We start from the raw sequence: 23543 nt of genomic DNA on the forward strand, positions 1-23543 counted from the left end.
CACTGTGACAAGTCTGCGGTGAGTTGCTCGGCTTCCGAGGTCCCATCTGGGTAATGGGAGACTTGCAGGGGTCGCAGCTGAGCTTCCGATGGATTGATTGTCAAAAGTTAGCGGTCAGCATTGGCAGAACGCTGCGCGTCGAACCCGGCACGCCGATAGCGGGGAAACTTTGGCTTATCGCGTGGACCTAGTGGTGGGTTCACCCGCTGTGACGGGGCATTGCCCCGCCATAAAATGCCCCGCGAATATTTTGAATCACTGCCCTGAGGATCACCAGGGGTTGACTCATTGGATAGGTATTCCCGTCGTGCCCTTTCCCACTGACAACATCACCTTGAATCGTCTCGAAGCCTCCCTGGTTGCAGTCGCAAATCAAAATGCCAAAGGTTTATCTTCTCGATTATGTCGCCGGCAACGTGCGCAGTCTTGTGAACGCCATTGAAAAGTGTGGCTACGTGGTCGAGTGGATCCGGTCGCCGGAGGATGTCCCAAAAGCAGAGGTATTGTGTGCTCGCCCTGTGGGAGAGGAGGATAGGGAATACTGACATGCTGGGTATCGCACGTAGAAACTGATTCTGCCTGGTGTCGGACACTTTGGCCACTGCCTCTCGCAGCTTTCCGCCGCCGGCTTCCTCCCCGCGATCCGAGCCCACATCGATGCCGGCAAGCCGTTTATGGGCATTTGTGTAGGTCTCCAGGCACTATTCTCCAGCTCAGCCGAAGACGCAGACTGCCCAGGTATTTGTCTCATATCAGGAAGTCTCGATCGATTCGACGACAGTGTGAAAGCTGTGCCCCATATTGGCTGGAACAATGCTTCCTGTCCCACGAATCCAACGCTTTATGGCTTGAGCCCAGATTCGAAATACTACTATGTGCACTCGTACAAATACCCCTACGTCAAGGGGGAGCTGGAAAGCCATGGTTGGGCCGTGGCAACAGGCACATATGGCAACGAAACCTTCGTCGGCGCCGTGGCTAAAGGAAACGTCCTGGCCACCCAGTTCCACCCCGAAAAGAGCGGCGTCGCCGGTCTCCGAGTGATCCGATCATTCCTCGACGGCTCGGGAGCGAAGGCGCTGGCCGAGCATCTCCCACAAGAAAGCAACATCGCTGCCGAACTCGTTCCCAAAGATGGCCTTACGCGCCGTGTCATTGCCTGCCTCGACGTGCGCACCAACGACCAGGGCGATCTCGTTGTCACCAAAGGCGATCAGTATGATGTGCGGGAAAAGGGCTCTGATCGCAACGTCCGCAACCTCGGAAAGCCGGTTGAAATGGCTAAGAAGTACTATGAACAGGGTGCTGACGAGGTCACGTTTCTCAACATCACTTCCTTCCGCGACTGCCCCGTCGCCGACCTCCCCATGCTAGAAATCCTCCGGCGCACTTCCGAGACAGTCTTTGTTCCTCTGACGATCGGTGGCGGCATCAGGGATACCGTTGACGTCGATGGAACCAAGGTCTCGGCCCTCGAAATAGCAACCATGTACTTCAAATCTGGCGCCGACAAGGTTTCCATCGGCTCAGATGCTGTCATTGCAGCAGAGGAGTATTACAATGCTGGAAAGACGCTGTTTGGAAACACGGCCATCGAGCAGATCAGCAAAGCATACGGCAACCAGGCCGTCGTTGTTAGCATCGACCCCAAGAGGGTTTATGTGCCGAAACAAGAGGCCACACGCCACGCCACTCTCAGGACAAAGTTTCCCGGGCCAAAGGGAGAAGAGTACTGCTGGTATGCCTGCACAATCAAGGGGGGTCGGGAGACGAGAGATCTGGACGTGGTGGAGCTCACCCAAGCCGTCGAGGCAATGGGCGCGGGCGAGATTCTTCTCAACTGCATCGACAGGGACGGCACAAACAGCGGGTTTGATCTCGAGTTGATCAACCAGGTCAAGGGGGCTGTCAGGATACCAGTCATTGCTAGCAGTGGTGCGGGAAATCCTGGACACTTTGATGAGGTGTTTAGGGAGACGACAACCGACGCCGCGCTGGGTGCTGGTATGTTCCATAGAGGGGAATATACGGTACAGCAGGTGAAGGATTATCTGGCCGGCAAAGATTTGGTGGTGAGGAAATTCGAGGGGGAGTTCTGAGATGTTTACAGTTCTGGAGAAAAGCAGGTGAAATTCAAGGTAGACAGCAGCAACCAATCAGCGTGTAAATGATTGAAAAAAATGTATATACTGTGGCACTGGCCGCCTCAACAGCCCTCTACCTAGACGCGAAAACCTGTCACAGGCCATCACCCTCAGTATTCATTTTTAAAATGACAAAAAGAACACACATGCAATTTTTCTCCGTCGTGAGCTAAAAGGAAGTGGTGTAGAACGGATGCCGCCTCAAGTTAAGTAACCCCACTGAATCAGGTCCTAGCTGAGCTGATGCATCGTCTTGGTCGTAAGAAAAAAACCCCAAGTCGGAAAGAGAACTCCTGGCGCCCACCCTTTAAAGCTCCATGCCCATGAAAAGCCACCTGCTACTAATCACATCGTAACCCGATGACCAAAAGTCCAACGTCGTCAAGGAAAAGCCAGCCCACTGCAGGCCCTTGGTCAAAGGTTTGGCGTCTTCTTCTTGGATGCATCGCTCAATGGCAATCACCATGTGTGAGCAACCAAGCGGAACATCGGCCAACTCAATCAGTGCCACCAGTCTGTTTCGTGTCAGCAAATCTGGAGCAACACAGCAAGAGGGTCAATGGGGGGTCGACATACGCCTTCTTCAAATCCCTGCTCACCACATCGCGGTCGAAAAAGACAAACAGGGTTCTGGATTCCACCCCGTCCTCCTCACCAGCAGCGACGTTCTCAGCAATGAAGGCTCTGAATGAACACCCGCCGGCGTAGTCCCATATTTCCATCCAGGCCGGAATCCCCGCTCCAGCGCCCGCGGGTCCCATGCTGTATGAATTCAAGGGACAGTCTTCGGGCGGAGTGAGCTGGGAAGCATACTGGTTCCGAGTATTGGAATTGTTGTTAAACACCCCCATCAGGACCGAGCCCTGCCTCGCCTCGCTTCTCTCACCCAGAAACATGGCGCGCAGCGTCTCGCAAAAGAACCTCTCACATTCTTCCCTGATGCGAAGTGTTGCCCCCCCTCGTCGGCGTGCAAACTCGTGGTTGCCGATGCTAGTATCATGACCACTGCTCTGCTTGCGGCTGACATGACTCCTCGCCTTGGGAGTCAGCGCAAGCTCGTTGTTGGTCGTGATGGCCGCGAGGGGGGGGCTTGATGGTGGCGATGGCAGTCCCGTCGAAGGGACCTCAGGAATACCACTCGGCCCCTGCGAGCCCCGTAGTGCAGTAGTGGAGGCCCTTGAGGGAGGCGAGAGACGGGTCGACGAGGTAGCAGCTGGCGAGGATGTTGGCCTGACGGAGAACGTCCTCGCCGTAGTAATTATTACTACTACTGTTACTATTGTTATGTTTCATTGGCGCCATTGCTTCTAGCCACGTTGGCTGCTTGGAATAGCTCTGGGAGACGAAAGGGTGATGGAGGAGGGGTTGGTGCTGTAAAGCCGACTGGGAGAGAGGAAGGCCCAAAAAAGACGGATTAGTCGGTGTGCAAAAGCGAATCGTTGGTCCGGTGAAAGACGTTTGTCTGATGCTGGTCAAGATGGATCGCAAGAATGGTTGGTTTTGGTAGGTAATGCAGTGATGTAGCTAGCAAGCTGTCGGGGTTGGGTGGTGTCAATCGCAGAGATTATCGCTGTCGAAACTGTAGGGGTATTCCAGGGTTTTTAGGAAGAAAGAATGGGGAGATGGTTTGGGTTTTGTGAAGCTGGAAATCTCTGGAAGACCAAAGCGGCCCAACGATTCGCCATTCAAACAGCGAAAGGTGGGGGTGCTTGGCGCCACCTGGCAACCAAGCAGATCCCATCACGTGGTACTCAGGGTGGGGCAGTGGCGGACTGCTCGAGAGCGGAAAACTCACATCTCAACTCACTCAGCAGCGAGATTTAGTCATCATGCACCGTATACACAATATAATTCTCAATACAAGACCGGACTACAAGGCTATTGTTAGTCACAAAAACTACCTTTCGCATTCCGAGACGGCGAACCGGAAGACGGATCTGGGGTCAGTTAGACTAACCGGCCCGGATTGCACGATCGGCGTCCGGTAGGCGGTCAGACCCACAGGGCCGACACCTCGAACCCCTCGGGGCTCGGTCCTAGATTTGACGCTCATTCACCCTGTCCTGCATTGAGGTTCTTGGTTCTTGGTTCTTGGTTCTTGTTGTCTATGCAGATACAAACTTGCCTTTTCTTATTTCAACCATTGTGAAATGGAAATATGCACCTCGGTAGCTGTGAGTCCGCTCTACCATTCCTGTCGGTGTAGTTTGCGGCTCGCAATGGACGAGTTAGAACAGACTCAAGTCAACCAACACAGGAGCGCCACGGCTGAATCATTGGCTCATCTGTCGGCTATGCACTCTCAGAGGTCGGTATTGCATTGTGGACAGTGCAAGACACTTGTCGAACCGTGACGCTTTTTCTGCTGAATCCAACGGTTGCGCCTTCTGGACAAGAATTGGATGCGCTTCCCGAGTGGGTAAGTAGGTAGCTGAGCAAAAGCAGGTCTTCCGATCTTGACGACCTCTCTGAACCTGTCGAGTCCTTTGTTCTGTTTGCTCTCTTTTCTCTGTTTGCTCAACCTCGACTCGACTGGACAATATAAGGTACTATTGTGATCACAGGATAGCCGGGCTGTGACGATGGCAACAATGCCCAAATCAGTCATCATTGTGAGCACATTGACTTACCAAAACTCCAGTTCATACATCTGAGCAGCCATATCTAACGTCCAGTCCAGGTTGGCGGCTCCATCGCTGGTCTCCTCCAGGGCATCTATCTCAAACGTCATGGCGCCAACGTGATCATCTTGGAACAAGATCCCAACCCCAGGCGCAGTAACCACAATGCCGGCATCTGTTTTGGTCCCTCGGTTCAGGAATTTCTTCGCTTATACAATGATACGGGTATTCAGGCTTGTCAACCAGCTGTCGTTACCAGATTAACATTCCGTCAGAACCTGTATTGGAGAGACACCGGCATCGTCAGACACCTCACCAGCTGGGGTGTGTTGTATCAGATCTTGCGAGCCAACTTTGACGGATTGGCGTCTGACGCTGTAACCATCCCGCCTCCAGCCAGGGCCGGAGATGGCCAATGCAGCTATCTCCCTGGTCAGAGGGTGACGAGCATGCAGAAGACATTAGATGGTGTGGTTGTTGGGTATCTGGGCGAAGATGGAAAAGAGAGATGTTCGGTGGCTGATCTGGTTATCGGGGCTGATGGCCTACATTCGACCGTCAGGGGCTTGTTGAATGCCCCTGTGGTGAAGGAGTACGCCGGATATGTCTCCTGGAGAGGAACCGTCTGCGAAGCCAAAGTGTCACCTGAAACGGCCAGGTATTTTCAAGATCGGACAGTGCTCAGTTTGCTGAAGAGGACCTACATTGTATGGTAAGTCCGCCAGTCTGTGTCGACATCAGTTTCATGCTAGAAGATCTAGGCGCTGATGTTGTTACTATATAGCTACATAATCCCGCCCGATTCCGGATCCTTTGTCCCTGGCACCAGGCTGATAAACTGGGTCTGGTATTGTAACCTTTCTGAGACCCCCGAGACCAACTTTGCGGAACTTTTAACAGACACCAATGGACACCTCCACGCCAATACCGTTCCTTCCGGACTCGTACGGGCTGAGATTTGGAAGTCTCATCTGGCTCACATGCTTCCCTTGATACCAGGCCCCTTTGCAGAACTCTTTACCCAAACAGAGCAACCATTTATTACCAAGGTGAATGACGCTCTTTGTTCGAAAGCAACATTCTTCGACGGGCGGGTCTTGCTCGTGGGCGATGCACTGGCTACCTTCCGGCCTCACTTTGCCCTTGCAACAGAGCAAGCCGCCAGACATTGCTTAGGTCTTGCAAGAGTGTGGAAGGGGGAGATCACATTGCAGCTGTGGGAAAGGGAGGCTGTTGATCATGCTACAAAAATCTGGTTAGGAAGCCGAGTGATGGGGGCAGGACTCTTGCGGGGATGGGTTGAGTTTTTGTTACTGGCTTGGAAGTACGTGGTTTTTTTTTGCAAGATCAAAACTAGGCTGGAATAGAGTGTGAAGGTTGATCACCTTGTTGTCTCTCGACAGATATCATGGTAGGTATTACTGTGAACATTAACCTCGAGGTGGAGGGCTCTCCACACGTGCAGATGTCACCGGCACTTGGAGCAGGGATGACCCCGCATGACCACCTGGTTCTCCCACAACTGCTATCGATAAGCCGTTAGAAGGCGGGGATCTGTGTCAGGTGGCTCCGTTTGGGTACCAAGGACGTGCACGAGGGAGATGACTCGTCCAGGGCACAGAAATGGGATGGAATGGCAAACAAGGTGGTGATATTAAAAAGACGCTGCTATTCTTTGCTCACTCTTTACAGTCTTGCAAGACAAACTACCGAACTGCCATCTTATTGTTTGTAGTGTAACGTACGCTAAATGTGGTGATATTGTTGACCACTATCACCATATCACCTAGTATCATCGGACTTTGCTCCCGTGCTGTTCTCTCTTACAATTCTCGATCCTTCAACCTTCTCTACATTGGTGGTTCATACAAATTCGAAACAAAATCACCATGTTTGCGGAGCTCATCGCTCTCAACCGATCATCCCCTTCACCGCCCCAACCAAACTCTTCCAACCCCAAGTTCCCACGCTACCTTCTGCCTTCCTTGGCCTTCACCCTCCGTCGACGAAAACCTTCCTCTCCCACAGAGTATCTAACATTGTCAGACAATCGTTCATCCAAGCCAAAGAATAGGCTTGGTCGGACTTCTCCCTCCCTCATTCGCTGCCTGTCTTGCCGCTCCCATCTTGCTTTTCACTCTCAGATCGTATCCAAAGGCTTCCATGGACGCCACGGCAAAGCTGTTCTTGTTGCCCCGACCTGCCCCTCCTTTCACGAGGGCAGGAGCCCAGAACAGAGCTTCTCTTCCCTCAATCTGGGTTTGAACAACATCCGGCTGGGACCCACGGAAAAAAGGCAACTGGCCACTGGTCCTCACGAAGTTGCCGATATCTTTTGCGCCATATGCGAGACAAAGTTGGGATGGAAGTACGTCAAGGCGGATGAACCGTCTCAAAAGTACAAGGTTGGAAAGTTCATACTGGAGGTTGTGCGAGTGGTTGTGGAACAGGGACTAGAGTTTGAACCGCTGGAAAGGGTCAGTAGTGGAGATAGGTCCGGGACCGAGGGTGTGGCAGGTGTCCTATTTGACTCGGACGACGAGGGTGAGTGTGAGGAGCTGTTCACCGGCGTATGGAACGCCGAGGATGTTGCGGCAAGGCGAAGGGTGGATGTAGGGCCGGAAAGAGGACACGAGTGAACGTGAAGTTCTCTTGGCCAGATGAGCTGCTTAATGGCCTACAGGTAGACCCAAGGGCGCGGCACTTTTCTTCTTCTTTGGGATGATACCCTTTCTACGTGTATTGGATCAGACACAAGCAGATAGCAACAGCAAAACTCAGATTGATGGCGCATCCGGGGAATATAGAGGCAAACCAAGTTAGAGAATACACTGATATTGGCAGAAATTTTATTGAAAAGTTAAATCACACACCAAGAGCCTAGTTTTGAGGCTCCTCGGCAACATAGTGCAGGTATGCGCCCAGGAGCTTGATGCCCTCAATATAGTTCCGCTTGTCGAGCTTCTCGTTGATGGAATGGGCACCATCCGTCGAGCTACCCATTGGCAAAAGAAGCACATTCTTGCCAGTAGCCTGCTCAAAAGTGAGCGTCACCGGAATAGAGCCGCCCTCACGAGTGAAATCGGGCTGAACGCCCCACACCCGCTCGGTAGCTTTGGCAGCAGCCGAAAAGTTCCAGTGCTTGGGGCTGGCCACCCACCAGTTGCCGCAGTGCTGGGGATACACCTTCATTGTGTTCTTGGAACCAAGCTTCTTGAAGACATCCTCGACGTACTTGGCCACACACTCGTTGGTCTTCTCGATCTCCATGTTGGGCACCGTGCGGATGGAGAACTTGCCAATGACCTTGGCGGGAATGACCGTCTTGGCACCAGGAGCAGAGAAGGCGCCCTCGACACCGTGGATAGAGAGCGAAGGGTTGCGCCAGCGAGCCATGAGCGTCTTCTTCTTGTCATCGAAGATGGTCGTCTTGCTACCTAGAGACTCGTAGAGGGTCTCCATGGTGAACGAGATGCCATCGTAGAGACCGTCCTCCTCGGCAGTAAGGGGGGCCACTTGCTCAGCAATGCCAGGAATCTGAATCTTGCCATCCGTGTCCACGAGCGAGCCCAGGATACGCACCAAGTCGGTCATGGGCTCCTGGGCTGTGCCACCAAAGACACCGCTGTGAAGATCAGCGCCGGGTCCGGAGACTTCGACACTGTAGTAGTTGCACCCACGAAGGCCGTATGTGAGGCAAGGGCGCTCGGTTCCGAGCCAGTAGTTGTCGCTGATGCAGACGGCGTCGGCATCGGCAAAGTACTTCTTCGCCTCGGCGTTGATCAGATCGTCCAAACCGTCGGAACCATACTCCTCCATACCCTCGAAGCACATAAGAAGGTTGACGGGGAACTCGATGCCGGCAGCCTTGTGAGCCTCGATAGCGTTCAGCCAGCCAAGCACAGGGCCCTTGTCGTCCGTTGAGCCACGCCCCAGCATGCGGCCATCCTCCTTGACAGTCAGCTCAAAGGGCTCCGTCTCCCAGCCATCCTCCTTCTCGGCCGGCTGGACGTCATAATGGCCATAGACCAAAATGGTGCGCTTGTTCTTGTCACTTCCGTAGCGGGCGAGGACGACGGGGGGAAGGTCGAGGTCGGTTCCGTGCTGCTTGCCCAGAGGACGAAGCTCGGCCTGGGCACCAAGCTTGTTCAGCTCATCGGCGAGCCAGTGGCCCATGCGGACGACATCGGGACGACGGGCGGCTTCGGACGAGATGGAAGGAATGGCAACGGCCTGACGGAGACGCTCGATGAAGGCATCGGACATGTCGTCGACCTGCTTGAAGTAGCCATCGAGTTGGGGTGCCATTTTTCTAGCTTGGAGGTTGCGGATAGCTTCGGTTAGATACGGTCGGGAGCTCTGCAGCTGAGATCTGGCAGAGGTGGTGTTGGGGAGAAATGGGCGGGTGGTAAAGCTGCGGGAGGTGGGAGAGGTGATGGAAGGTCGAAATGGCCTCGCCAGCAAACGATAACGAGGGGCGCTTGAGGAGAGCAAGCTGACTGATAGAGAGAGGGGAGAGAGGGGTGTGCGGGGCATGGCGGATGAGCAGAAGGTGTTGAACCGCTCTAGTTTGGGCCGGCACCGTCAGCTTCCATCAAGCTTCGAAAAGCCCCGCACCCCACAACAAGCCAATCCCTTGCGCTAAACTGTTTGTGGAAGTTAACAAATCCGCTTGATCCTCGCCCCGGGCTCACACGACTTGGAGGCATTTATTTGTGCAGCAAAGCCTTGCAAGTACACGTCCAAATATCTCGATGTCATCTTAAGGTTTGAGGTGATGCATGCAATAGGTTACCCCAAGGTTTATGGGCGGTATCCCATCACTTGGTGACCATCTCAGGCACCAAAAGCCCAGGTTCCACCCCAAAGTTGAACGATGATCTGAGGAGTCGCAGCACAGAAAACACGGGAATTCGATTTCTGACTCACCATGTTGCCGGTAGCAGAAACACCATGCCTTACCTACGCAATAAAGATGTCGAATATCATTTTAGCTTCGAGAAGACAAAAAGGCTGTCACATCATGTGTAGCAGGCCTTAGGCCGCAAGTTCAATGATACCTGTCCATCTTACTTGCGTGAAAAGCTGCCAAACAGTTCGGCTTATCGCTTGAAATTTTGCTTTATATGAGCCACGAGAGAATTATCTTTGTGCTTTGAGGCATTCAAGCAAACAGCTGGCAATTACGTTTCTGTCCACCTTCAGTGCAGACGGAAGTTGCCATGTGGTGGTCCACTTGAAGTTCAAGTGGGGCCGTTACCCCTTTTCCATAACCCCTATCATTGCCATAGCAACGTGTATTGCGTCGCCAAACCGTGTTTGCCTCAACCTTCGTCGTTGAATGCATTACCTAGAAATTCCCTGGTCGTAGAGCATGAAACAAATATTTGCAACATCGTCAATTCATCCCGTTCCTTTTGCGAGACGATGGTTGGCCGATCCACCGCCCCAGAAACCGAGCTACTTTGTACTATGTAAAAGAAACAAGAAGAGAAATAGCAAACAAGTAAACACACTCCTCCTTATATACAAAAAGCTTTGGGAGTGCCAGTTATCACTGGTTTGTCTAGAATTTCCCAACTCACCCATCGGTGTATCATCCCTCATCCCTCATCCAAGTCTTTCCCGCATAAGTCTCCTCCAGTCCCCTCCAGTCCCGATCTAAAAACAGACCGCCAATCTTGCTATCCACAAGTGGAAACAATTTACGCAACGCCGTTGTAGGCGAGCTTGTTGACGGTGCCGCTGGGAACGCTGGTGATGACGTTGTTGGTGGCAATGCTGGCAATGTAGGAACAGAGAGCAGCAGGAGTGCGGCGGCCCTGGAGGGTGAGGAGGTAGGCGCCGAGACCAGCAATGTGGGGGCTGGCCATGCTGGTACCGGAGATGGAGCGGGTAGCGGAGGTACCACCAATCCAGGTGCTCAGAATGTTGGTGCCAGGGGCAAAGATATCGACGACGGCACCGTAGTTGGAGAAGCTGGAGCGGGCATCGTTGCTAGCGGTGGCACCGACAGTGCAGACAGAGGTCTCGGAAGCGGGGGAGTAGTTGGCAGCGTTGGCGTTGTCGTTGCCAGCGGCGACAGCAAGGAAGACACCGGCGTTGACGAGGTTCCTGGCAGCAGTGTTGATGGAGGCAGAGTAGCCACCGCCGAGGGACATGTTGGCAACAGTGCCGTTGGGGCAGTTGCGGCTGGGGAAGTTGGTTTGGACATAGTTGATACCAGCAACGACACCGGAACTGAAAGAGAGGGTCAGTAATGCACAGATACTTGGCCAAGCAAGGCTGTACTTACGTGGAGCCGGAGCCGGAGGCGTTAAGGACCTTGACAGCAATCAAGGTGGTCCTCTTGGCGACACCATAGAGGCGACCGCCAACGGTGCCAGCGACGTGGGTGCCGTGGCCGTTTCCGTCGGTGTTGGAGCTGTCGACGTGGTTGCTGCCCCAGATGGCACGACCTTGGAAGTCCTGATGAAGAGCGTAAGCTTGGTTGCTTTACAACTTTCGGCGAAGAATCGTGCAGCGAAAGAAGAGATACATACCGAGTGGGCGGTGTAGATACCAGTGTCGATAATGTACGAGCAAGTACCGGCACCGGCGCTATCGTCGTAGCGGTAGGTGGTGCCACCAGGAGTGCGGCTGGAGATGCGAGCAAGACCCCAGGGAGCACCAGTCTGAGAGACAACGGCGTTGATGGTGAACTCGGCCTCCTCCTCGACGTACTCAACCTGCGCGAGGGGTTAGTTCTGATCTGCTGGTCAGGATTCATCTTGATGAGTTCTTACCTCGGGGAGGTAGCGGATGGCCTCGAGGGAAGCATCGTCAAGAGCACCAGCGAAGCCCTTGAACTTGCCACCCTTGTAGATCTGGTCGGCCTTGTGCTTGCCGAGGACCTTGTTCACGACGGCATCGGAGGCACCATCCTTGAGCTTGACAATGTACTTGCCGGGAACGACCTTGCCAGCGCGGGCCGAGATGATCGGGGCGCGCTTGTCAAGGGGACCGGAAGTAGCCGGGGCAGCGAGAGCCGCGGGCAGGAGAGCCAGGAGAGCAGCAGCCGAGAAGAGCATTTTGTCAGAGTTGGACCGGGTAGGACTGGAGAGGTGAGATGATGATGTTGAGGATGAGGGTGAGAAGAAAAGAAGACCATCATGAAGGGGAGGATGTGGTCATATTTATGGTTATTGGGGCCCATTAGATCCAGGAAAACGCCATCTTTGCCATGTTGACGGGAGACAGACGACCTTCCGGTTTCGTTTACCAGCACGTCGTGCTGGGTAGGTAGGCCAAGGGTCAACGTGGGGAGCCAGGGAGGCGCTCAAGGTTTGCATACACAGAACTGCTGGGTGGTTGACATCGCGGCGGAGAATGAACGACAGCAGTGGGAGGCAGCAGTGAGAGTGGCCACACCATCCAGCAGCGAGCAGCTCGCGGCTGTGAACAGAGCTCTCAGCAGGGGGAAGGATGAGGGACAAATAATACACCTTCCCACTTTGGTTTGCTCAGCCGTCCATGGCTACGCCCAACTACGCCCCGCAAAAGAGAGCGGGTGCTCCCGTGGTGTAAGGAGCCAGGTAGCTTGAATCTACCTGTCTATTCGGGGGCAAGCCGGTAGCTTGCCCATCGGCGCCAAGTGTGGTTAAGCCCTCAGACGTCGACTACCTTACGGATCGGGTTTAACTCACCAAAGTGCCGATCTTGCTGTATGTAACTGGGGGCAAAAGGTGCCGGTGCCCAACGTCTCGACGAGGAGTCCCTGCAAGTGAGCCTGGGCGTCTATGTAACCGGCTTCGAGAAGCGCTGGGCGCAACGGTGGCAGCTTAACACAACCACTGATATGATGCGAGGGGGATAGCATGGTACCAGGACTGGACTCAAGACTTGCCGGCCATCTTCTTGACCAACCCTATCGATATTAACTACGACAACTTCGACATGGCACGAGCACAGTCGTTTCGGAAGATTGTCTTGGTAGCTCACATGTTCCTCGATATCTCCAGATAGGCCGTTGCACTGCATTCACCACAGAGCATGTGGTAGGAATGTGGCGATTACCTTATCTCTCGATGCCACTGTGGGATGGTTGAGGACGTCTCTAGACCTTCTAGAAGTTGTTCACAGTGGACAGGCCTGGCTGGTGGCGTTCGTTAGTTTGAATTCAGGTCTGACTTCAAGGCTGATTCACAGCTGGTCTCCCCACGCTTGAACCTTTGGACGATATACCGTGCTAATCGTGGTGATTGTGCCAACAGATTCGATGACAAACTGAAGGGATCCCAAATCTCCAGAGACGATTCGGGAGGTTTGGGGGAGTTGGTCATGCAGACCATATCTCGATGTAACCTTGTCAAGGGTGTCCGCTATGGCGCGATCGCATTGGTCCATCAACCTGCAACAGACCAAGCTTGACGAGTCCTGATCCGTGCAGGCGAGCGGCAAGGAAGCCGACGTCCTCGGGAGTGGCGGCGATGAAAGTGGGGTGTCTGGGGAAAGGTGAAGGGGACTTGCCAGACACTGCCATCTACCGATAGGTCCGTGTTCGCGTGCGCGATGACTGATGTTTTGTCGCACGAGCTGGGCAGGTGGTATTGAAGAACTGAGGTCATTGCTGACTAGTCAACTCTCAAAACATTGTTTTTGGTCAGTTGAGGACCCTCTGGGGCTCCGAGGTAGTTTTACTTAGCTAGCGAGGGTTGCTTGGTGTCTTGGACCGTCCCAATCGCTAGGTTCTGTCATCCCAAGTCCCGACTCTCGGGTGTTTTGGGTAAATTGACTCTTCTTTGTTGCGACGCCGACTTGTTGGTCGAGACCAAGTCGGGCACTTGAATTCGCTTTTTACCTCTTGGGTGTTCCTGCAGCTGCCAGCGGCAGAGTGCAAGAAGCAACGAGAATCAACCCCCCACGGAACCATATGCAGCCACACATCCACGATATCTCATCAGACAGACAGCGAAGATGAAGTGAGGTGGTTGGAGGGTTGGAGGGGTAAGGGGCAGAGGACGAAGAGGGGGAGAGTGTGGGGTGGTGGATAACTTGGCGGCCGGTGAACATGTGCTAACCCACTCTCACTCCGCTAGCAATCGCCCATGACACCATAGCAGCCGACATGGATCATTGCCGGCCCTTATCGTGCTCGCCTTCCATATCGGGTAATTGCCAAGTTCCGTCCACCTGTGCCCTGTTCTCAGTTAGTCTGGCGTCCGAATGTAACTGGCCTCGCTGGCTTACAATTTCCGAGGCAGGATGAGGGGATGCCATCAAGGTGTCTCGAGTGACTGTTGGCTAACAGTGATCTGCATTTGCGCCTTCCAGCAGCTCTTGTTTAACTTCCGCATTCAGGACCGCTAGCCGATGTTGTGATACCTCCGACCTTACACTACACGCATTACGGACATAACAGGTAAGACTGTGGGATTACCATAGGTACCCAGCATGTCGATGGGGTGGCTTTCGATAGTTGACCAGCCGCAGACTGGGGCAACGGGCAGGTTACACACACCATTGGTCTCGACTCAAGCCACTTCCCCTGAATGTCATCCTACAGCCATCTCCCCACGACCTAGAACCCTCTACATCAGCTTCCTATTGCAGCTGCCGATAGAATCATCTTCACGAGCTATCGATCGAATTACCTACCTTGTAGGTTCTATTTTTGAAGTGCTTGGTGGGGACATGAATATCGCTGATCACCTTGAAGATGTTGATTTCAAGGGTATTGGTATGTAGGTACCTTGCAGGTTACCGCCGACCACCATTTGATATCACCTGTAGGTAGCTATGTATGTCTTGGGAAACCCTTTCGTCATAAAGTCTATCAACCCAAAACACGATATACCTCAACTCCTGCATGCTCTCCCGGCCAGTATACCACAGTGGCATTGGCTCCCTCCCCACCATGGGACAAAGTCTTTGCGGCTGCTCATATCGGTAAGGCTGGCTGCATGTTCCCACTGTAGGCCCCGTTCTGCCAAGTATGATGGCATAACACGCAGTGTATCTGTGTCGGTTGCGGGGGCCAAACCTCAATGTAGAAGCTAGGAATGTGATGAGAGGATAACGAGGGGTGATTCCATCGTCCAGACCTTGATGACTCCCCGCGGCACCTCAGGGATTGATGATAGGACTGTTGTAGTCACCAAAGGTGGGGGTACTACAATGCATAGCTTGGGATTGAGCAATCATGTCCATTGCCTCTTGCTGGTCTTTGACCTGCCAAACTTGAATCGCAAAGCCTGGGTACGTGGAGTATGCCCGATGCACGAAAAACGCGCAAAGTGCCTAGGTATGTGTTAAGCTAGGCTTCGGTATAATGATTAACCAGACTGAGACACCAGGGCCTTGACCAAGGATTGACAGTGTCAAGTAGCAGTCAGACTACTGCGCCAAACCATGAAGAGAAAATGAGCAATGCATTCCGCCATTTCTTTGACCGATGGTGTATATACGTACCTTACCCTACGGAGTGGCACTCCACTAGTCTCTTCACGGACAGAATCGATATTCGTCTTCCCATGAGCTGGAGCATTGGTCATGCAGTAGGCATTTTCCCAGCTCCTAACTACATGGACGGGAAGAATTCCACTTCCACTTAAAGAATGAACATATGCAGAAAATAAAAATCGAGAAGGGCATATCTTGAGAGATTTACTGGCCAACTGATGGTTCATTGTCTCGATGGGTGCTCTTGAACCGTTCACTCCAGCCAGCTACTCATTTCGAGCCAATAGCCCCAGCGGATCCAAGACACCTACACAACCAGGTCTTTTAGATCAATTGTCATCTTTGCCCTTAAAGCTACGCTTTCATTGCATCTTCTAACTTCGGTAGCATGAGCTTTTGTTTCTGAGTCTATTCACTTTCTTTCCGATAGATGAGCTCAAATCTCCTAAGCCTAGTCAGCAACTGGCGGCAGGAAGGAGGATGTTTGCGTTACCTAGTTATACCTAGGAGAAGACATTCGAGAAAAGACTTGGTAATATCGTATTAAGGTGAGTCGCCTATTTCTGTTTCCATTACAGCGATGATGGCTATCATGCTGTTGGAAGAAACAAAAATGCAAGGGAACTTTTGACCCGCTTAGCATACATGCACAGTGTTCGCCTACCTACCTTCCTTACTATCACCAATCCAATGATGGCGGCTTCTATTCTTTACATAGGTGCCTATTTCTACAAAGGATATCGTGAGGATTACCTATGTCACTAGGCGTGTTTAGGCCTTTCGAAGACCTTTCTATATTAGTGATCTGCCGTAGTTATTTAGATTTGGTGAGTTCTTGGCGGGAACCGTCACAATGGATAGGTACCTTCCCAACCTGGAACACCGTAGATGTCTGTCTTGATTTGAATTACGGTTTCAATTTTAAACTCTGCAGCGCATATAGTTCAACATTAATATGTGCTGAGTTCTTGAACCCAGACGGTTGATTTGGGGCATGAAATTATAACTGCCTATATCTAGACTCAAACAGCACCTAATCCACCAACTGGTTCCACTAAGCTTACTAAAACCCTCCTTCTACCTCCACTTATCTGTTATTATAATTCAAGCCTTGCTTTTGTGTGCTTTTCAACGTGTCTTAGAGTCAGGTTTCTAGATCCACAAATTGCTTGAAGTATCATACGAACGAAGACGGTCTTATTCGACGGGATAAACCAGCTTGTACGCTCGTAAGGAGCTTGGAACCGGCAAAACCCACCCTTATAAACCCAAGGACTTATAGGATAAAAAACAATATACTAAAATCGTCAGCTCGGGTGTTAAGTTTGAGCAGAGTACATGTCTACTTGTGCAGGAGAGGATACCGCCATGTCTTTAAATAACGTGCATGATAAGCGAGCGACGCAGATAAGCGAGCGACGCACTCTCCACCATAACACGTTTCTTAAATATCTTCTACTACAATTCACCACCAACAACCATGGACGGCCCTTTAAAAGAAGCTAGACTTCTTCTTACCCTCGAAGCTATTCAAAATAAGGAAGATCTTAGTATCCGTACTGTAGCTAAGTTATATAACGTCCTAAAAGCAACGCTCCGCTATAGGCGTAATAGCCGACTAATACGACGCGATATTCTAACTAATTCGTATAAGCTTACCGATCTAAAAGAAAAAACAATTATTTAATACATTATTAAGTTATATACGTAAGTTTTTTTATTATAATTATATAATATAAAAGATATAGTTAATTAGAATTACATATATATAACGCGCTTTCTATTAATAAACGTTAAATTTATAACTTTATATACCTTTTAAGTATAAATATAATTATTAAAAAGCTAAGTACGAAGATCTGAAAGTTATTACCTAATAATTTACGTTTGTACGGAATTTTAAAGTTAAATATAGTATTATAAATAATAATATTTATAGTTTTAACGAAATTAAATTTATAATAAATATTATTTTCGTAAATATAATAATTATAACTTTAAATAACTTTCATAAAGTAAAACTAATTTAGCTTAATAACCGTAAATTAATAATAATAATTTAAGGAATTAATACTTTCGATTAAACTATTTTATTTTTTATTATTCTAATTATATAATATTACTTTACTAATTAATATACCGAATATAATTCATTATTTATTTAATATATTATAATTTCTAATAAAAATTAAATTATTAATCCGGTAAACCTAAATTAAATTAAGTATTTTAATTATTATATAACGTCCCGTATAAAAAGTAAATACCGGTTATTAGTTTTTAATAATTATAAAAGTTACTATTTAATTAAATTTAAACGCTATTATTAATAAAATAGTATTATTATACTTTATATATTTCTATACTTTTCCTACCTTTTTAACTACTCGATATTAATTACTTTAGATTATTAAAATAAACGTACGGCTACTAAATTAAGGATTTAATATATATATCGTGTGACAAACCCCTATCCAGAACCTCTGAAAGGGATACCGGTTGAAGGCTGCTTCTGAATAATCCTGGTTCGGTACAGCTAAACAGTGTACGACAAGATGTCTCAATGTAATCACAAAATACTATAACTATAACTTAAATTGCATACTGCGGAACTGCCTATCTACACCAGCCAGTTCCTCCGTATATATAGACCTAGTACCAAACCATATTTACTTCTTGCTTAGTGCCCTTGGCACACTAATCACGACTGCTTAGTTTGTTCAGTGCCCTGATCAGACTAAGCACTCCGCTCCGTCTGCTTAGTACCCTTAGCACACTGATCAGTCGTCCCTTACTGTAATTGGCTATTTTCGTACGTTCCTCCGATTGGCCCCTATTCCCGTGGCCCCACAACCCGTCCTATACCAGGGTTGTAACACGATGCTCCCCCTCTCAGGCCAACGCCCCGGTAGCCTAGCTCGTTAATCTCTCCCATTAATAACTCTAGGTAAGTTTTCCTCCTTTATTACCTACTTTACGTAATATCTAACCGCGTTAAAAAATCTATACCGAAAGGTCCTTTTAGTACCCTTCGTCGTTAAAATCTTATAACCGCTACTTATATTTTCGGTAACGAAATACTTCCTTACTCTTCCTGCAAAGCCCTTAATATCCCCGATTACCGCGTTTTCGAACGCTCCTCTAAATGTAATTACTATATACGTTCCGGTCGCTCCGACTGCGATATCCTGGGTCTTATTTCTACCTTAATAGCCTCCCTACGTCACTAAAAAGAGAAATTAGACGCCGAAGAGTAATAGGCTCGTACAGCTATACTGCAGGCCGCTTCGAAACTTTTACGGGTAAAAACCTAACGCCGTACCCTAGTTATTAAATTCCGTCGCCTTGCCGCCCGCGAGGAGCGGGTAATTAAGGATCTAGAGCGGGAAGAAGCATAGGTTTCTTTTACTACTAATCCTCCCTTATCCTTTCCTCTCGACTAAACCTCTAATATACTAAACTAGTCTAGCCAGTCCCTGCCTAACGATCTATCCTTTAATCCTAATATAGCCGGTCCTTCTTTCCTATCTACACAGAACGCCGCCGGTAGCACGCTATGACGAACCCCTATCCAGAACCTCTGAAAGGGATACCGGTTGAAGGCTGCTTCTGAATAATCCTGGTTCGGTACAGCTAAACAGTATACGACAAGATGTCTCAATGTAAACACAAGATACCGTGAATACAAGCTTGAATTACATACTACGGAACTGTCTATCTACACCAGCTAGTTCCTCCGTATATATATATCCTGTACTAAGCCTGGCGTTATCCTAGATCGATAAACTCGACCCTCGATCCTATCGATACCTATCCCTTCCGGGGTTAACTCCCCTAGATCGATCCTCGATCCCAATAATCCTATTCTAATTAGTCCTTAATCCTATACTAATAATTAGTCCGTAGTGCGCCTGCGCCCCACTAGGTGTTAAGCCGTAACACAACGCTCTCCCTCCTAGGCCGAAGTCCCGTCGGCTTAACTTACTCTCCTTCGTCCGCTAATACTTATAAGTTTTCCTCTTTTTTCCCCTACTCTTTACGCTTTAATATATCTAACCGTATAAGTAAAACACAATCGTATACCAAACCTCTATATACAAAAATAGCGGATCGTAATAAGTTACTTACTATAGTTCTACGATTTACTACTATTATAAAGCATACTTATTTTTTCTACGAAAGACGTAACCTTTTTTATAAAATTTTTCTTTCCGTTTCTAAGCGTTACGCTACCTATATATAATATAACTAATCCCTTTATAACGCTCGTAGGTTATCCGTCTAATAGCTCTACAAAATTATTTCTTAATATAATTAACTAAAGACGAAGATAGTAAAAGTTAAGTCTTAGCGTACCGCTTTAAATTAAAAAATTAACCGCTTACGCCTATAGAAACGACTATAATTTAAACGAATAATTATAACTATCTCTTATAGCCTTAATAACGTAAAAAAGCTAAAGTATATCGAGTAGGAGGAAGCCGCGCTAGCTATATGGTTTACCTTATCGTCTAATAATACTCCTCCTCCTCCGGCCCCGCTTCTCCGGATCTTTCGAATCGTCGTACGATAGAGTCTCCCGCCGCCGTACTTCCCGACCTCTCTTTCCTAGACCCTTCCTTAAGCTTCGAATAGCTACCTAAACTTTCCTTCGACCCTAATACGGCCGGTCTTTTTTTCTTAACTATATAAGGTACTACTAGTAGCGTACCTTTTACCTTTTAAAATAATTAAAGTATATAATATTATTTATATTTAATTTTCCTTATATTTTTTAATTTCGTAATATAATATATAGTATACGGGTTACTTTATTAGAAACGTAAATTCGATTTTTATTAAAGTTCTTTTAAATTTAAAATCATTTAATAAAGTTCTTTTAAGTTTAAATTTACTTTTACTTACTTAAATTTTAGTCGGTTTAAATATTACCGGTAAAATTCTTTTAATTTATTTAAATAATTAAAATATATTTATAGTTCCTATAAATTATTTATAGCCGAATATCCTAACTAACTAACTAAATACTTTAAATAGCCTCTATTAAACCGTAAATTTAATATCTCTTTTATATCGTACTCCTCTTCTTCGTCTTTTACTACTATTTATATACTAACTTTACTTACCGGTAATACGGGTTCTAAAAATAAAATATAAAAGGTATATAACCGTAAACGTATTATACTAAGTAACTTTAATTCGAATATTATTTTTGATATCTTCCTTTTAACCTTAAACGGACTTACTTTTCTATAGTTTAGTTTCTTATTAAGTTTTTTAGTACGTAAATTATATATAGAAAAGAATATTATATTTCCTTCTTTAAAGTAAGGTCCTTTAAGCTTTTTAATATTATAGTATTTCCGTATCCTTTCCTTTATAAACTTTAGTTTTTACTTAAGTTTACTATAAAAAATATATATTTTATTTACCTTAACTTTAATTTTAAGTACTTTAACCGTAGGTCCCTACCGTAAATTTACTTTATAACCGAAATTCGTAAAGAAAAGTATAACTTTTATAATTTTTATTAATAATATATTATACGTTAGTTATACCGTAAGTAATAATTTAACCTAATCGTTTTATTCGAAATTAATATAATTCCGTAAGTATTATTTTATAATTTAATTAAACCGTTCTATTTAACCGTCCGTCTAAAGGTAGTAGGCCGATAACGCTTTATTTATTACCTTTAGCTTCGTTATTAACGCTTTTTAAAATTTCGATACGAATTTAGTATCGCGATTTATAATAAATTTTTTTAATTATATATATATTACTATAATATACTATAATATTACGTTTATTAATTACTTTACTAATTAAGTTTCTTTATATAATAAAAAATATATTTATTTAATAAGCCTATCGATTATTATTAATATATTATTATATTTAACGCCGGTTATTATATTTTTAGACTTTAATAATTCAATAATAAAATCTATTATAATTAAATTTTATAATTATTCCACTATTAATAATAACTTTAGAAATCTATAAAGCTTATACCTTATAACCTTCGTTCTCTCGTACATATAGTATAACTAAATAGCTTCTTTAATATCGTTTTTAATCCTTAACTAATTAAAGTACTACTTAATCTTTTCTATAATCTTAACGATACCTATATATCCTTCGAGCTTTAATACGTAAATATTTATTATTAATATCGTTCTATTACCTAGCTTTATATACGCTCGATTCTTATACTATAGCTTTCCTTAATTATTTTTCTAAATACCCTATAACTCTAGCTTTTCCTATTAATATTACTCCGTAATATTACTATTTAACTTCCTTTAGTATTTATTAAAAATAATTTATTCGCGATATACTATATAATACTCTATCTACGGCTATAATAGATATTTAAAAGTATTATTAGGCGCTTCCTTAAGTAATAATAATAACTTTTTAAATATATTTTTATAATAATCGGTACGCCGGTTAAATATATTTATTTTAGCGTTCTCCGAACCCTTTTTATAATTAATTTAAAAATTAAATTCCGAAAGAAATTTTAATTATCGTATTTACCGCGCGTTAAGGACCTTCGTAGTAATAAAATACCGTAGATTTTTATAATCTATATAAACTTATACTTTATACTTAATATTATTAAAATATAATTTTTATTCCTCGAACGTTTCGATAATAGTAAGTAGCTCTTTATTATTAATTAAATAGTTTTAACGTATTCTTTTAAGCTTTTTTAAAAAGAAAGTTATTAAATATAATTTACTATTATTATTTTATTATCTTAATTATTTACCGATCGTATAGTTTAATATATTCGCCTCGACCTTAAATAATCGATTAGGGTTTAATAATTTAAATACCGGGTTTTTAAAATAACCTTTTTTAATTTTTAAAAAGTTTACTCTTTTTCCTACTCCCACCGGAATTTTATATCTTTCTTAATTAAGTAATTAAAAGGCCTTACGATCCCTATATACCCTCGAATAAATATCCTATAGAAATTTATAAACCTTAAAAATTCTTTAACGTATATTTATAACCGTAATATAAATTAATTTTTAATTATTATAATTTTTTTAAATTCTATATAAACCTTACTTAATAATATTAAATATTTTAAATATATTATTTTCTATATATAAAACTTACTTTCTTTTTTATTAATTAAAAGTCCGGCTCCGTATAGCGCGTTAAGTATTTTTCATATATATTATTTATACTTTTCTAAAATATATAAGTAAATAAAAACGTCGTTAAAATAATATATTATTATTTTATCGAGGTATTTCCGTATAGTATAATTAACGAGAGATTAAAACGTTACAGGTATATTAATTAGCCTAAATAGTATTACGAAATACTCGAAATAATTATAAAGTATACGAAACGCTATCTTCTATTTATTTCTTTCTTTAATTTATATATAAGTATACCCGATAAATATATTTAAATATATAAAATATTATACCTTTACTAATTAACTTTATAATTTAAATATTAATAATAGTAAATAATTATTTTTTACCGTCTCGTTATTTAATTACCGATAATTTATATATAGTCGTAAGCCTCTATCTTTCTTCGGTACGAAAAATATAAAGTATTTTACTAACGATATAAACTCTTTAATATATTTTCTTTTTAAATTTTCGTTTAAATATTTTTATAACTCCTTACTTTATTTATTATTAATATAATAGACTTTAAATAACTATAGTTTAACTTTTTCTTTTAATTTAATTTCGTAGTTCTATAATCTTTACTTTAAAAGCCCCTCTAAATATTTAGCCGTAAAGGCTAAATATCTTCGATATTCTACCGATACTACCTTTTTTTTACTTTTCTCTACGTTACCGTAATAAATATATTTATTAATCTCTAATATTTTTATTAACGTCATTAACTTTATTTCTTCGATCTTATTACTTATATCGATAAAGTATACTATTACTTCTTAAGCTCTTTAGAGTAATACTATAGAGGGTACTTATTTTATACTCTACTTCGTACGTACTCCTAATTTCTTATCGTTAGTTAAATACTTTTAAGGTTCTTTTAGTCGTAAGTAATTACTATCCCTCTAATCGATATTTAAGTTATAATCTTTATATTATAATTACTTTAGAATTATATCCTTCGAGGGTCCTATATTTATAATATCGAATATAATTAAAGTTATTTTTCTTTCGACTATAATATTTAGGGGTAGTATTTCCCTATAAACCTTTTACGTACGAAATAGTCCTTATATAATAATTTATTCCTTCTTTTTCTTTTATAATATTTAAGCCTAATATATAAATTATAGTAAAATTAAATTCGTTTCCGCATTACCGTTTATTAATATTATTAC

The 23543-nt window shown here is 45.3% G+C and overlaps 6 protein-coding genes across 6 annotated transcripts; 3 read left to right on the top strand and 3 right to left on the bottom strand.

The window, feature by feature from the left end:
* Window positions 1–262: 262 nt before the first annotated feature.
* Window positions 263–2140, top strand: HIS7 (Histidine biosynthesis bifunctional protein hisB). The gene is made up of 2 exons (XM_062877095.1): window positions 263–500; window positions 567–2140. The coding sequence occupies exons 1-2, from the start codon at window positions 378–380 to the stop codon at window positions 2097–2099; spliced, it is 1656 nt and encodes a 551-aa protein (XP_062735809.1). The 5' UTR covers window positions 263–377; the 3' UTR covers window positions 2100–2140.
* Window positions 2141–2239: 99 nt separating this feature from the next.
* On the bottom strand, window positions 2240–4218 carry QC761_213630 (uncharacterized protein). Its single transcript, XM_062877094.1, has 2 exons — window positions 2721–4218; window positions 2240–2659 (listed from the first exon to the last, which is right to left on the bottom strand). The coding sequence occupies exons 1-2, from the start codon at window positions 3038–3040 to the stop codon at window positions 2452–2454; spliced, it is 528 nt and encodes a 175-aa protein (XP_062735810.1). The 5' UTR covers window positions 3041–4218; the 3' UTR covers window positions 2240–2451.
* Window positions 4010–6142, top strand: QC761_213620 (uncharacterized protein). The gene is made up of 3 exons (XM_062877093.1): window positions 4010–4756; window positions 4825–5477; window positions 5550–6142. The coding sequence occupies exons 1-3, from the start codon at window positions 4727–4729 to the stop codon at window positions 6130–6132; spliced, it is 1266 nt and encodes a 421-aa protein (XP_062735811.1). The 5' UTR covers window positions 4010–4726; the 3' UTR covers window positions 6133–6142.
* A 512-nt stretch (window positions 6143–6654) lies between these two features.
* QC761_213610 (uncharacterized protein) lies at window positions 6655–7404 on the top strand (the record flags this gene model as incomplete). The annotated part of the gene is made up of 1 exon (XM_062877092.1): window positions 6655–7404. One exon carries the CDS (start codon window positions 6655–6657, stop codon window positions 7402–7404), a length of 750 nt encoding a protein of 249 aa, XP_062735812.1.
* Window positions 7405–7645: 241 nt separating this feature from the next.
* Window positions 7646–9301, bottom strand: QC761_213600 (uncharacterized protein; the record flags this gene model as incomplete). The annotated part of the gene is made up of 2 exons (XM_062877091.1): window positions 7646–8202; window positions 8254–9301. 2 exons carry the CDS (start codon window positions 9299–9301, stop codon window positions 7646–7648), a joined length of 1605 nt encoding a protein of 534 aa, XP_062735813.1.
* Window positions 9302–10046: 745 nt separating this feature from the next.
* Window positions 10047–13020, bottom strand: QC761_213590 (uncharacterized protein). The gene is given in 5 exon segments (XM_062877090.1): window positions 10047–10403; window positions 10414–11005; window positions 11061–11233; window positions 11308–11493; window positions 11551–13020. The coding sequence occupies 4 exon segments, from the start codon at window positions 11833–11835 to the stop codon at window positions 10471–10473; spliced, it is 1179 nt and encodes a 392-aa protein (XP_062735814.1). The 5' UTR covers window positions 11836–13020; the 3' UTR covers window positions 10047–10403; window positions 10414–10470.
* Window positions 13021–23543: the final 10523 nt, after the last annotated feature.

The sequence above is a fragment of the Podospora bellae-mahoneyi genome, chromosome 2 (assembly GCF_035222275.1).
Source record: "Podospora bellae-mahoneyi strain CBS 112042 chromosome 2, whole genome shotgun sequence".
In the NCBI taxonomy this organism is placed as follows: domain Eukaryota; kingdom Fungi; phylum Ascomycota; class Sordariomycetes; order Sordariales; family Podosporaceae; genus Podospora; species Podospora bellae-mahoneyi.

Excerpts from the sequence above, each read along its gene's own strand:
- QC761_213620 (XM_062877093.1), top strand. The coding sequence starts at position 4,727 with ATGGCAACAATGCCCAAATCAGTCATCATT. Across the intron at positions 4,757-4,824 it reads TGCCCAAATCAGTCATCATT|GTTGGCGGCTCCATCGCTGG; the intron begins GTGAGCACATTG and ends CGTCCAGTCCAG. Across the intron at positions 5,478-5,549 it reads AAGAGGACCTACATTGTATG|CTACATAATCCCGCCCGATT; the intron begins GTAAGTCCGCCA and ends GTTACTATATAG.
- QC761_213630 (XM_062877094.1), bottom strand. The coding sequence starts at position 3,040 with ATGTTTCTGGGTGAGAGAAGCGAGGCGAGGCAGGGCTCGGTCCTGATG. Across the intron at positions 2,660-2,720 it reads AGCAGGGATTTGAAGAAGGC|ACTGGTGGCACTGATTGAGT; the intron begins GTATGTCGACCC and ends GACACGAAACAG.
- QC761_213590 (XM_062877090.1), bottom strand. The coding sequence starts at position 11,835 with ATGCTCTTCTCGGCTGCTGCTCTCCTGGCTCTCCTGCCCGCGGCTCTC. Across the intron at positions 11,234-11,307 it reads GTATCTACACCGCCCACTCG|GACTTCCAAGGTCGTGCCAT; the intron begins GTATGTATCTCT and ends GCTCTTCATCAG. Across the intron at positions 11,006-11,060 it reads GCCTCCGGCTCCGGCTCCAC|TTCCGGTGTCGTTGCTGGTA; the intron begins GTAAGTACAGCC and ends CCTCTCTTTCAG.
- HIS7 (XM_062877095.1), top strand. The coding sequence starts at position 378 with ATGCCAAAGGTTTATCTTCTCGATTATGTCGCCGGCAACGTGCGCAGT. Across the intron at positions 501-566 it reads AGGATGTCCCAAAAGCAGAG|AAACTGATTCTGCCTGGTGT; the intron begins GTATTGTGTGCT and ends TATCGCACGTAG.